This window comes from Lepisosteus oculatus, chromosome 5, assembly GCF_040954835.1.
Source record: "Lepisosteus oculatus isolate fLepOcu1 chromosome 5, fLepOcu1.hap2, whole genome shotgun sequence".
NCBI lineage: Eukaryota > Metazoa > Chordata > Actinopteri > Semionotiformes > Lepisosteidae > Lepisosteus > Lepisosteus oculatus.
This window is the reverse complement of record NC_090700.1, coordinates 19,544,437-19,559,572: the sequence shown is the minus strand read 5'-3', so window position 1 is coordinate 19,559,572 and position 15,136 is coordinate 19,544,437. Positions and strand designations below refer to the sequence as shown.

Genomic DNA, 15,136 nt, shown 5'->3' with positions numbered 1-15,136 from the left:
ACCTGTCACCTGTTCCACCTCTTATTATTTAAAACTGGCGTCTCTGGTGTTCAGGGCTCAGCATTGGAAGACGGACGCCTGGAAGCCCGCCTACCAGCGGGTCCAGGAGTGGCCCGAGGGCACAGGCAACACGGCGTCCTGACCATCTGAGTCCGGGGCTCATCGCGCCTGGTCTCGTTATGGTTTTTAACTTCCGTGTTCCTGTTCCTGGTTCCACGTCCCCATTCCCTAGTTCCTGTTTTAAACTGTTGTTGTCTTGGATGGATCTTCCAGTACCTGGACCCTGGACTCCACCCTCTTTTTCCTTTTGGACTTCCCTTGGATCTGGATTACTGTCTTCACCGCCTCCCTGTCCGTCATCCCGTCCATTCCTCGCCATGTCTTCCCTGATGTCCTTCTCCAGTCACTTCCGGATTATACTGTCCCGCATAGGGTCTTAAACTACACGCTACAGGTGGTGGAAATGACCATCTGAGGAAGCCTATATCACAAGGTAGCCAGGTTACTTGGATGAATATCCCTAATCCTCCCAATATTTTCCCTTTGGGTGCTTTTATAACAATGGATGGCCAAAACCTTAATGTGTCATTCAAAGGATGGAACCCCTCAAGCACATTGTCCTCTGTCATCGATTTCTGGCCCATCATACTGGTTCTAACGCCAGCCTGATTTATACTAGTATTGTCCTAATAACATACTATACTTTCCAAGCCCAGTCCTGCTTAGCTTCTGTCTGATGAGATTAAGTTTGTAATTAAAGGTGTAGCTGCTGTTGATGTATGTAATTTGGACCAAGGTTACAGAGCGAGTGGCCTTTCACTTTTCTACTGTGATCCAACCAGCACCTTAATTGTTTTATGGATCCTGCTATTCATTAGTTAAATAATTGAGTGATTTATTGTGGCAAGATTTTGCAAAGAAAAGATTGGAAAAAGTCAATTAGTCCTGATTTGTACAACTGTGGGTCAATCTCCTGAAGATATAGAGCAGTGGTCCTTATTCCTTATTAGTCCTGTATTACTGTAGTCTTGCAAGTTTCATAGTGAACTCATAGTGAGCTGTTAAGTCAATAATTGATTAAATGATTGTGATTTGGATCACAATTCGGAAAATGAAAGATACCAGATCATGTGATTGTATGGGAAAAAAACATTATTGAGACACCTTAACATTGTATTCATAATGTCACTATTTCACATCTGTGAATCTACACAACAAGCCACATGTAATTGGGCAGTAAAATCAACTACTAAGCATTTGTCTTACATTAAATGTAAAATGTATAGTAATTACGATGAAACGCATAATAGAAATCAAAATCTGAGATAACAGAGAATGACCAACAGAATGTCAAATAGGTAGACCAAGAGAATACCTTAATTGGGAGGTTTGGAAAATAACCACCAGTCTAATTTTAATAAACCAAAAACTGAAAGGTAATTCAGTATGTTTCTAAGGTGAGTTGCTATGGCTGCCCTGCACACACACATCAATGAATAGAAATAAAGAATTTAATAAGGAGCAGCAGGTGCTCATTCAAGCATTCACTCGGTAGCCAGAATTAAGGACTACATTTAATAGCCTTCTTGTGAGTAGTTTGTGAAACGAGACAAAGGCTTCTCAGTTTTAGTGTGGAGTCTGCACTTAACAACTAACTAAAAGGTCATTCACAGTCACGTCCCAAGGAGAGCATTTTTCTGTTTACAAAATCAATGACAATTTCTCAAGCAATTCCACAAAGAACATGTTTATAGAAGACTGGTGATCTAGTACAATTTGCAAGTTTATTGTTCCAAATCTGCAATTTTCAATCAGGTGTGCAGCAGAATTAGTCTATTCTGAGTTCCTGTAATTTCAACAGAATGCAGATACCCACTTTCTTTTAGTTCCATTGAAGATGAAATGCCTATTAGGAGATAACTGTTCCATGAAATGATAGAATTCCATTTTATATTAAGTCCATTTTGCTGACTTTGAATGTTTAAGGTAGACTTAAAGGAAATGGAACTAAGCTAAAAAGAAAACAATGAGCATAAACTAACATAACATAATTATCTTTTTGCTTTTTAACTTGCCTGTCCATAATCTGTCCTATTAATAAAATATAACTTACAATGCATGACAAATTAATAACAGAGTTAGATAAATTTTGAATGAACAAGTACTGTACTTAGTGATCTGTTTGTCTGTCAAGGGTTTCAGCAGTTTAACAGATGCACATTTTTGTCTTCCTTTCTTTAATAATAATAGATTGTTTAATAGATTGAAGTCTGGGTTTTGGAAAATGCAGCACATGTTTTCACGTACTTTCGGCTCGTCTGAATATGTTGCAGTGATGTATTTTATGAGTTTTGATAAAGAGCTTCCTTGAAGAGGCCAGTGACTTTAACACTCAGGGCTAAAACTGTCTTCTACTCTTCCTCACGCTGACAATCACTTCTGGACTGCTAGAGCACCATGCGGCTCACCGGACCATCACTCTCTCTCTGCTGTTCATCTCTATTTCACAGTTTTCCGATCCTAGACATCTTCTGTTTTTCTCCCCTTGTGTTCTCAGTCCATTGCCTTGGCAAATTGTTTCATTGTTTTTATATCACTCGGTGATATAAAAGCCTTCCTTCATTTAACTCGGCCCTAGAATAAGATCTGCATTTGATTTTCAAAATTTGAGGTAAGGTCTGCCCTTGAACTCGTGCACAGTCCATACTTGAGTCCAGAGGCTCATTGGCCCAGAATTTCTCCCTGTTCCCTGAGCATAAAGAAGACAGGATGGGATTCATGTCCATTGCTGGGTACTTCTCAGATAAGCTGGTACCTAGTTGTTCAGCTGGGTGGACTGGAGCATTCAGGATAGAGTACCCTGGACCAAATTAGGCCATGAACCCACAATCTCGCAGTCACAAGCCCAGAGCCCAGAGATCACTATAATTTTCTGATACCAGCCCAGAATAAGACCACATAAAGACAATAAGGTTATAGGGTCAAGGTAAGAATAAGGGTCATGTTCAAAATACTGTTACATTAGAAGTTCAGAAATAGAACACATTTCTTTGGAAGGTAACCAGTACTGCTGCATCAACTTCATTTAAAAATATTAACAGAAAGACAGGAACACATTATTTAAGTTAATTATTGCATATGTAGTACACACAAATACTGAAAAAAAGTGTTGAAACATTTAAATTTTAAATCCGTTTTGACCCTGTCTTACTTTGGTGGGAAGTTGGAAAGTGTATCAATTTGAAGTGATAACGGTTTGTTCATTATATTTGTGTGTAACTTTTATTCTGCCTGTATTAAAAAGTTTCACTCTTAAAAGTAAAACTTTTATTTAATCACAGTGGCAGAGGGATGTCAGTCTGTAACATTTTTTTTTACAGTACTTTTAGATTTGTTTTTAATATTTGGGGTATTTTGTTAAATTGAATGCTTATTCTCTAGGTACATTTTTATTGTTATAGCAATAATTTATAATTTTATAAACTCCCCCCTTAAATTGCTGTTGCAAATTTTTTGTCATTTAAAAACACAAATGCCACATCTTTATTTAAAATTAATGTCGTATTTAAATGTGCTGTTTTGCCTACTCTTTAATTTAAGTTTTGAGCCTTTTCTCCTAATTGTCTACTATCAGTTTTGTCCTCTGAAGTAAATATTTTCTTTTGCTTTGTTTAAAACCTCTTCTCGATTGCAGCCTTGAAACAATAAAGTGCTTCCCCTCAAGTCAAGTCATAAAAGCTGCAATCCTTTGCATGTCTCTTTGAATAATGACTTCTTTCAGACCATATAAGATGTTAAAATTGATTTGATTAGTTCAATTAGGCGATATGGAACTCATGTGTAATGAAAACCCAATAGGACCCATGTTTTGCTGTATGTATAGGGAAAATCTGTCCTCTTTCATGAGTTATAGCCAGTTGCTTCTCAGAATTATCTACAACATCCCGATCTATCCACACCAAAGCCTGCACCATCTGAAAAAGATATTTTATCTCCAAATTAATTTCTGACAGACTCTGTCTGGGTTCATTTTTTATTACCATTTGTCAATGTTTCTTCTTCTCCCCTAAGGGCTGTGGCAAATCACAGAGTGATACCATGAGCAATGAATTTGGCAACAGCAAAATGCTAAATCACAGTATTGCTATCTCTGCAGTTGTGCTCTAATCCTATTAGTCTCCTGGAATGATATGGTCACCTCTGAGGCAGGCTGTTTCTGCATATTCTTAGTGTGCACCAGGTTTGCCTTCTGTTATACTGCCTGTTCCTTTCTAAAAGAAACAGCTGCAGTCATCAGTATGTTTATCCCAGACCATTTTCTTCTACCACAGGTTTAATTCTCTTGCTTGTATAATTTTAAGCTTGATTTTCTTAAATTCTTCACTAAACCATCTTTTTGATAATTAATTCAGTACTAGAAAATGGTAGTGAGTAGCGGGCACAGATTAGGATTTGCTTCATATTTTCATACATGTTGAGTGAAAAGGCTGTGACTAGTTTTGAAATGTTTCATATTAACATTGTGTCTAAAATTGAAATTGAGTAGACTGTAAATGCCATGGCAGGTCATTGACCATGACTGTCACCAAGAAGTAGCCCAAACTGACCTTAGAAAAACAGATTAAATTGTTATTGTTCATTACCAATTTTTAAATACATACAGGTAAACATTCTTCTGAGACTTCAGTTACTGGCTTTACTCTGAAATGGATTGGATTTTACATGTCCTTCATTAGGTTGTTAAGATGTTGTGAAATGTGCTTATTTATTTCATTAAATTATGTTGTTTAACATTTAATGGTCCTTTCAAAGGTCAGAGATTTGCATGAATGTTGTAGTGAAACTTGAGAGACAGTAGTGATTGTCAGGGCTATGAAACACATTAAACAAAACCAGAGTTGACTTGGCATGAGCATTTTTAAATTGGATTTTCAGTGGATGATTAGCTGATTGTGAGGGGAAAATTTTTAAATGATTGATGATAACACACTTCATTTTCCAGGTGAACGTGTCTCTGACAAACTGCAATTCATTCTATTTGCTCAGTCTGTTAAATGACATACTGTACAGAGTAACGGAAACGGTCTTCTTATCAGTATATTACTATAAAATAGTTAAAGCATTAAAAAGTTCAGTTTTGAGGATCTAAATCTACCATATGTTTTGCTTCCATTAGCTCAACTTCCCAGGCTCCTGGACTTGAAATTCAGTCAGTTTTAGGTTTTGAAATTTCATTTATTTTCCTTTAGAATTCTTTTCCTTACACAATTTAATTTTTTACAGGACTGATGCAGGAATGTAGCAGAATCTCATGCTACCAAGTAAAGATGCATTTTCAAAGCTTTCTTTTGATCACCTTATCTCTTGCTAGGCTCGACAACAATGCAAGAGTTACCATTTTGTGTTACAATATCATACATCTATGGGGTGTTGATACCCCTGATAGTTAATCATTAGATGAATGCAGGTACAATGTTGTCTACAGCAGGTGAAGCTTTAAATAATCATTGACCACAACATTAGACAACATTAGACATTATCTTTGGATCTCTCATGGTAAACTTTTCCTGTCCCCTGTGGATAACCTTATAATGAGACAGTCAAGGACAGATGGCATTAGGAATAACTGTATTGACTCTACATTTACACTTCTTTAGTTGACAGTTGTGTCTATAGTCATTGGAGGTAAATTCTTCGACTTTATGACAACTGGCAATCTAGGGCAGGAATGTCAAACTTTTCTGGTTGCAGGACATCTAAATCTGAAATCTTTTTTATCAATAATGCTGCTATTACTTACATAGTTTTGACGGCTGTGCTGCATGTCCACTGATCCACTGTAAGTGCTGTCAGATCAGGTACTGTACACTGTAAGAATACTGATTTTACACCACTTGCTGATAGCCCTAGTCTAGTAATAAAAATTAATAATCTAGTTCTTGATTGTTCCCTTTGTCAAAAGGTAACCTCTCATCTATTTGTAAATTGCTAACTAACATGAATTTAATTAGTTTAATAGGTTGTATCCTGTATTATACAGGTTACAGTATATTGAATTGAAAAAGTATGCTTGTTTGACAAGAAGGAATTATAGGTCTCCACTGCTAAACAAGATAACTTCCTTTAAATACATCAGAAAAACCAGAAGTGGTCTCAACAGATCTCTTATATTACTGTACAGTACGTGTTCTAGTGTCTTCAACTATCCTAGTTAAACACCATACTTTATGGAATATAGTGAGCCAATCAAACAAACCTGCTTGTTTTAAAGCCCAATTAAATAAGAAGAGGCTCTTTCTTCTTTGAGACCTAGTTCCTTGAGATGTACACATAAGTAGACTTCGGTATGAAAGTCAGTTGTGCAAATTTGGATATATACTGTACATTACAGTGGTTTCACAAAAACTCTATGAATGCCTACTGTATGCCAATGCCACATATTTGCTGCAAAGTATTTGCAGCTCACTTGCCATTCCTAATTTAGCACTTTGAGTTGGAGTACATCTATTTTTGAAAACATGATGATTTTATTACATGTAAGAGGTAGATGCTTCAAATGATCAAAATTCAAAAACAGCTTTAATATATGGTTGTGTGTGTGTGCTATAAAATTGATCTCTAACTGAAAGCTCTGGCAAGAGGACAACCCCTTGGAATACATTCCCATTTAACTATAAATATGGCTACTAAGCACCCTTTCGGCTGCATGATGCTGCAGTGGTCAGCATTGCTGCCTCACAGCACTGGGGCCATGGGTTCAATTCTGGACCAGGGTGCTATCTGCATGGAGTTTGTATGTTCTCCTTGTGTTAGTGTGGGTTTCCTCCAGGTGCTCCATTTTTCTCCAGTAGTCTAAAGACATACTGGTAGGTTAATTGGCTTCTGGGAAAACTGGCCCTGGTGTGAATGTCTACATGTCTGCATCTGTGTGTACACTGCAATGGACTTGCATCCCATTCAGGGTGTGCCATGCCTTGGGCTCGTGGCTTGCCGGGATTGGCTCCTCCTTGACTCTGAATTGGATAAAGCAGTTAGCAGATGGTTGAGTGGGAGCTGCCTTTTTCTACCCCCTCTTCTTTTCCTTAACCACCACCATTGCAGTAGCTTCTCTGTTCCAGTGTGGGAAATAAGAGAAGTGCAGTAACCTTGTACTGATAGCCAAGTTGTCTTTGCCAGGTGGGTCAAAGCCAAAACAAAGTCTCAGATTGCTTACCCACTGAAATCATCAATACTATGGTGGGGGGGGGTTGAAGATTCTGAAACATTATTAGGGAGAAGTGGTGACCAATGCCAGTTCTGGAAAAATACACTACTATAAATATACTATACACTACTTGAAACGTGTGTGTTTGATCAATTTAAGAAGTTAATTTGTGCAATTAACTCATGAATGGCCCACGGTGGGGGTAACTCAGTACTCAGAGTTAAATCTTAAGCAGAGTTGAAAAGAGTGCTCGGTAAACTGATACGCATTGGCAGGTTCACAGCCTCTGCAGGACTCCGTATTCCATTAGCTGCTGTGTGCAGGCACTGAAGCACTTCCACAGCCTGCTTTCTCTGCAGTGTAGCACCAAGTTCCTACTGCAGGTATTCAAAAAACTAAAGCATTCTGCTTGAAAGCACTGCGGCTGCTTTTTAAAAATTGTGAATGCTCTTCTCTAATAATAATAACAACAATTATATACAGTATTATTACATATATTGGAATATCTAAAAAGTTGTGATCAAAATGAGCAAAATAATGCAGCTTGGATTTTTCCCCTTTTTTGCTTTTCTCACAAATTAAATATTATTCTAAATGATTCTATATACTGTAGATTGGATCTTTTTATTTTCATTTTGTACTTCACAATAAAATGTGAAATATATATGTACGTTAAACCTTAAAAGCACAGGATTTTGTCTTAATCTATTTGTGGTGGTCAGTAGACTGTAAAGTTGTGCAAAAGATTATTAAATCATTCCAACTTTTCAGAGCTTTTTGACTTTCACACTTAAATAGTCATTAGAATACCTCGCCAGGTGGAAGCAGAAAGCTGCCCTTTTCAATTTACTTCCTTTGTCTCCAACAGATTTGGCTACTTTTGACCTTGTCTGACAGACTGATGGGCAGGGAATACTTTGTGTGATCATGTGTTTAGTTGCGGCCTGTCGAATAAGAATGTTGAATAAGAAACCTACTGTGCTTGCTCCTTCAGCAAAAAGTATCCATCTAAAATGTCTCAAACATAACCTTTTACATATTTGTGTTAAGGTTACAGTAGGTTTACAGTACTTCTTCTATATGTCATCATGAACAATCGCAGTGACAATAGCCTGATATAACAATGTTTCTACCCTTTTGTAACAGCACATTTTTCTATTGCTGTTCCCTAAAACTAATTAGAAAAGAGAGAAGCCAGTTTTAATATGTGTGAAAACCTTAGAAAGTGTGGAATTCTGTATTGATTAAACCTTGGATCCTCAAAGAGTCTTTATTTCTCTTTTCACAGGGGGGATTTTTGAAACCCTGGAGAATGAGCCTATAAGCGTAGAAGAATTAGCCTTCAAATTTGCTGTCACCAATATAAACCGAAATAGGACCTTAATGCCAAACACCACACTTACCTATGACATTCAGAGAATAAACCTCTTTGATAGTTTTGAAGCCTCCAGAAGAGGTAAGTCTTTTACTGAGTAAATATTTGGAAAATATTGATTTCATTTCTATTCCTGTATGTAGACAGAGATCACCCCATTTTGCTGAATGTAATGTACACTTGTCCTATGTTTGTTGAATAGTGCTGTATGCATTGTGTGATTTCATGCTTAATTATTTGGCTTGAAAACTATGGATTTTATGGAAATAAAGTAAAACATGAATGTTTGACGTTGCAAAGTAGCAATTTTGCACTTTCAAAGAAAGGGCCATTCTATCTAAAAGATTGTACAGTAAGTTTATCACAAAAAACTAATATTTATGTTAGAGATTGAGAACAACTACAATAATATATTTATTTTATGAAAAAGCTTTCAAATGCAAAATCTTAAAACCCTTGTATGGTTATCCAAAACCTAACAACCAAACCTAAGGTTGCTTTTTTTAGTTGCATGTGATCTGAAGAAGCCTCATTTTGGTATTTCAAGAATATTTAGTTTTACTCTGTAAGTCCTTTGTATTACTGTTGTTATTAATATTGCTTTTTTATATCAGAATTTACAGGTAGTTAATTCTCAACATGTTGAGTGAACAGAGTGTTGAGAATCTTGTTTTCTGACCTAACCATGGTGCAGAGAATTATGAGTTATTCGTATTAGTGAGACATCAAATCTGTGCTTTTGCTAAACTTCAGCATATATGTTTTTCCTAGAAATTAGATTAGTATTTTTTATTATAAGATCCTACAGTATATTGCACAAATGACAGTGAACAATTAATCCAGGCAAACTGATGATGACGTATTGGGCTTAGCCTGAAATGTAATGATTTTCAACCCTACTGAAAGTTTATTTTTTCAAACTTCAGGATTTAAACAAATACATTATACCACACTCACAAAATTAAATTGTTTCAAAAGCCTGAGCAGTTTTGTAAATGCGCTTCTCTGATTTCATTGCTGTGTATTAATCATACTGCAGGTGACACCTTTATGTAATTTTAAATAAGTTTGAGACTTAACTGGCCATATACTTTTACAGAACACTTGCAGAATCGTGTATAAATGTATAAATTATAAACTAGAACTCCTCCACTCCAGAAGTCTGACAAATTTTGATGAGGGGGCATTTGCAAAGTATCTGTATTTTTATTTTTATAGTCTAGGTTTTAATAAAACACATATATCTTCTTACAGTTCAATGACATGTTGTCCTGGTTAACTGCATCTCTAAAGTGCTTCCTGTTGTTTCTGGGCTTTGGGATGGACTGGCATCAACTTCAGGGTATAGACCTGCTTTGCACTGTGTATGTGCTGGGTTAGGCTCCTCTTTGGCTGCAAATCTCCAAACTACAAAAGTAGATGGATGGATACAGATTTGGCCATTTCTAACCTCTTTAGCAAATACAGGGTGGCTCATATCCTGGCAAACAATGGGTGCAAAGTGGCATACACCCTGGACAGGACACTAGTCTATCGCATGACTTGTCCACTGAATGAATGACTAACATCATTTAGCAGGCTGACTAATATTAGCACCCAAGAAAAACTAGTCTAGTCACTGGTTTTCTAGTGTTTTCCAGTCCTGCACAGAAACTATTTTCGGTATAAAATGTTGATTATCTTCTACATTGAATGGTACATGGTAACTCTTCTAGAAATGTTTTCTGCTGTGAAAGTTCCCCAAAATTTGAAAAACTTTCATACAGATTGAATTGACATACGGATATTTTACAAATGATCCACTGTTTTATAACCTAATTTAAACAGTTATACCCTCTTGAGCTCTTGAGTGTACCAGAGTGAGAGCTTCATCTTGATGATGATAAATTTAAGATTATCAAAATGATTGATTACCCCCCAACACATTAGGATTTTCATAATTGCACAGCTCATGACACAGTATGAGGGACTGAAGATTCATATATTCCCTAAAATAACACTTTGTTTCAGGAGTAAAGTAAAAAGCTAACATGTTTTTATAGAAGTGCTGTAAAAAAATGAATAGAAAAGCAAATTTACTGTTCCAGCAGCAGAGATGATTCTTAGCTAAAGCCATAATATTTCTCCATAATCCTGATACTCTCATAGTCTTCTGATTTTCTTTTCTTCCATTCATTATCAGAAAGATGCCAATCCTTGGTAAAGATAACCTTGGATCTACACCCTGAAGTCCATCACAGGGCAGAGACATGCACATAGGGACATTTAGACACTATTTAACCCAGCCTTCATTGTGCCTTGGGCTGTGGGAGACCACCCAGATAAAACCAATACTCCTACTCACACATGCAATCTCCATCCAGAAAGTGCCCAGAGTAGTGTTGAACCCAGGACTGAAGATGTGGGAAGCAGTAATGGTAACTGCCATGCAACTGTCAGCCTATTTTAATTTAATATTTACTGAATTTATCTGAATTACCAACCTTTTAATTTTGTGATGCTGAGCTGCCTTTAAAGCTGTGTTTATAATTTTAAACTTTTGAAAATAAAAACACAATTATGACACAAGGTAAATATGAACTTAACAAATTTCCTGGATGCCATTAAAGAAAACTTAATGGCGTTGACTCAGCCATTGAGGGGTTGTAATACTCAACAAGACCTGTAAAACGTATGGCTCTCCAGGACCAGGAATGACTGCCACAGAGCTTTACCATCCTGCTTCTACTTCCTAAGCCCAGAACTGTCTTTTCTAGTTTTTTTTAATAAAGCCTATTGAGATTCTTTATCATTTGTACAGTACTATTTTATATACAGTCTATATATAGTATGCTTCCTTTACTACTACTGGAAGGGTACTGTTTGGCCAGAGGGGAGGAGAGGGTGAGGGGGAAAGGCAGATGGGATGGGATAGCTTGAAAAGGGAGAGGAGGGTGAGACGAAAGAGATTCATGTCGTTCTTGTATTTTTGTACTATACCATTTGTTTGAAACCAGCCTCGTGAAAACCTAAAACACATTGTTTAAAAATAACACTGTTCTGCTTCTCTCCAGCCTGTGACCAGCTCGCACTTGGCGTGGCTGCAGTTTTTGGCCCTTCTCACAGCTCCTCGGTCAGTGCTGTGCAGTCCATTTGTAACGCGCTGGAAGTTCCCCACATCCAGACCCGGTGGAAGCACCCCTCAGTGGACAACAAAGACTCGTTTTACATCAACCTCTACCCAGACTACGCTTCTATCAGCCGCGCCATTTTGGACATGGTGCAGTATTACAAATGGAAAACGGTCACGGTGGTCTACGAAGACAGTACTGGTAGGTGCTAGTTGTGTTAAATGGTGATGCTGTCAAAATGAGTAACCCCTCCTTTCCTGTCAAACACTATGGATTCTCCTACCCTCATTTGCAGGGAGCACAACCACCAGTCAAATGCAGAGAGCTTAAAATGTCTCTATGAATTTATAAATTCATTTAACTTGTACAGTCAAAAGCTGGTTCACACAAATATTGTTCCTCTGAGCTTATTGTTTTATTTTACTCCTAACGTGATGTTCATAATATTAATAATGTTTTACCTGTCTTTGTTGTTCTCTTGATTCATTTGTGGCATTACGTGGGGGCGTGTCCAGTGTGGCGGCGGAGCTCTGGTAGTAGGGCGACGCCTTGCCTCTGTAGTCCCAGCTGTTTTGGCTTCCAGCTGATGAGCCCCAGCTGGGCGGGTCTTATAAAGGCACACTGGACACACTCCGACTGGACGAGCAAGGGGACAGCAGGAAGGGGGAGAGTTTTTTCCGACAGCCCCCGGGGGATTTCAACCGATTTAAGGTTTTCTTTTTCTTTTTGCCTGTTCCATCACGCACTTACACTGGGGCAGGCATACACATGCATTTTTGTTACGCAATCAGTTCTTGTTTTGTTTTTACCTTACGCGCCTTCTCACCAGACTGGACCCCGTCTAGCGGCTCTTTTTTTCCCAGGCTGAACCCCATTAAATAGGGTAAACCCACCCTAGGGGTAATGCAGCACTTTTTCTTTTTGCCTTTTTGTTGCCTTTTTGCCACTCTTTCTGTATTGTTTTTGATCCCTGATAACCTCACACTGGTGCCTCCGTCCCCTCACGCGGGGTGTTGAGTTTTTACTGGTGCCCACTACACTGTCACACATTTGATGTTTGTGTATTGTTATATACATATAGACACTGCAGTTTGTCCTTAATTGTCATATTTTCTTCTTAGTATAGTGAAAACAACTAAAAACAACACAATCAGTAACGTGACTGCATCAGGTAATCTTTGGAATGGAAGAACATGTGGATTGAATAGCAAAACTGGACTGAATGATGTACTGTATAATAATGGCAAATATTATAAATAATGGCAAATATTATTGATCTGAGAGACTTTTAGAGAGGTGTTGTGGTAGAGGCTGTCTAGAAGGGTATCAGGGGTGTTTCACACATGGAAAATGTCCGGCTGGGCAACATGTGGGCTCAACATGTGTAAAGGAATAGGCACAGTTAGCTTCAGATGTGGTTCTGATCCATCCATATTAACGTAAAATGCAGTCAATATTACTAAGTAGGGGGTCCTAATAATTTGGCTAGCCATTATAGCTAATATGACTGTGTGTAAGTACTGTTAACTGTTCTGATTTTTTCTGTGAATGCTAATGAGAGTAATCATGCTTTTTCCACTGCTTGAACAAAGAGCATTGGTTTATATATCCTAAATCAAGAAAATTAATATGTAGATTTAAAAAAAATAAAATTAAACCCACTTCTCTGCTGTTAATTGTTTTCACCTTTATAGATCCTGTATTGTGGGATGTATGTCATTTTTTTTTACATTTTTTGTATGAGTTATCTATTTAATACTGTGTTGTTTCACTTTATGGAGGCAAATATTCATTGGTTATAGGTCTGGGGTAATAGGTTGATAAGTAGACAAGACCTTCTGTGTTTCAACTTTGTGTTGAAAGGAATTGAAATATATTTCGAACACCCCAGGGGAAGAAATATTATCAAATTTCCCCCAGTATATCATTACTGTACAGCATAATTTTTCAATAAGTCTGAATGGTTCCTAGCAGTCGCTGTTGTAGAAATAAGATAAGACAGAAATGCTCATTTAATTAAGTTGTGTTGATGGCAGTTACATATGTGTCATGAATCAGCACAGAACCTAATGAAGTTTTGAACTGCATTTAATGGCTGGAATGATTTGGTCAATACACAGACTTAAAAGAGGAAATTAGACACCAGCGGTTCAATTTTCAGTTCATATCAATTTCTTAGACCTTCCCGTCTCCCCATTTTACTTCCAAGTCAAAGAACATCCTTCAGCTGGGGATGTTGTCTGAACTGAAAGACAAAGTGTATTCTCAATGCCTATTTTACACCAAGAAAGAAAAAAAATGAACCCCCTCTGCATATTGTTGGCTATGCAGGCTGTTTTTTTTTTCATTTTTTCAAAAACATAGCCTTGTGTAACCTGATTTATTTCATTTACATGTGGATTCTGTGTATTTCTCATAGAGCTCCATTCTTTGTACTGAGAATTTGTTTGAGGACCTGATTATTTTTTGCCACGGTAATTATATTTTGTCTTCATCTGCACAGCCCTTTTGTTCTTAGCTATTCACTCCTCTGCAGTCCAATACAAAGAGGAACTGATGACATCACAGCAAGTGGGCCTTAAGCCTTTTAGAAAAATGAATTAGCATTTATTTTGATTACTGTTTCTACGTGCTCTACATTCACTGGATGTGCTGTGAAAGAAATTAAAATTGTCCTTGTGAATCTGAAAACTAATAACTGGAGTTATTATAAAAAACAACTTTTTTTTTTCATTTTACATTTGAAATGATCAGTGGGTTAGGAGCTTCCACTGTCATACTTAGAAACTGAAGTTTCTTAAACACAAATTCATATTCATTGATGTGGGATAACTATGATGAAAAATGATTCAGTGACTCATGGTGAAATAAGCAATAAAGTCAAAATAATACACAATAAAGTAATCCTTCAAATTGATCTATATGTATTGACTTTCAGGATGTCTGTGACCTGCTGAATAACAGGTGAAAATCAATAAGATACAAAGCACCTTTTCCTGTGATTGAAATAAACTTTGAAGAGGAAAAAATAGAGGATGAAATGCTTTAGTGTCAGACTACTGCACGTGTGGTAAAGGTGGATTTATTGAAATAATCTATTGCTGCTTAAGTACAAGATCTGGGGAACCTAGGATGCAGTACTGTATGTGTGAAACTGACGATGGAGGTGGATGTGATGTTCACTGCAGGGGATGCACACAGACAGCAGTGATTCAATGTTTGACAATTAACTGACACCTTAACTAACACCTTCAACTGTGGCGTTATAATCAAACTCCAGTAACTACCATCCGTACTTAGTTTACTAGTTATTCTTTTAATGCATGAATCTGAAGGTTTTAAAAAGCAACACAGGTATTTCTTTCATATTGGCATGAGAATGGCTTAAGTAAACAGAGAAAAGAAGAGAATCAAACAGCTTAACAGGCAGCTGGCAGCAAGCACCAG

At 37.2% G+C, this 15,136-nt stretch overlaps 1 protein-coding gene across 8 annotated transcripts in view; it reads left to right on the top strand.

Annotated features, from left to right (window-relative positions):
* Positions 1-15,136, top strand: part of grik1a (glutamate receptor, ionotropic, kainate 1a) — a 90,300-nt gene that overhangs the window by 27,019 nt on the left and 48,145 nt on the right. For 7 of the 8 annotated variants that reach the window (XM_015341943.2, XM_015341949.2, XM_006628244.3 and 4 more), the window contains exons 2-3: positions 8,493-8,660; positions 11,633-11,890. In XM_015341943.2, coding sequence (XP_015197429.2) covers positions 8,493-8,660; positions 11,633-11,890 — 426 coding nt within the window. The remainder of the gene's footprint in view (positions 1-8,492; positions 8,661-11,632; positions 11,891-15,136) is intronic. The other variant, XM_015341948.2, reaches the window with a different exon arrangement.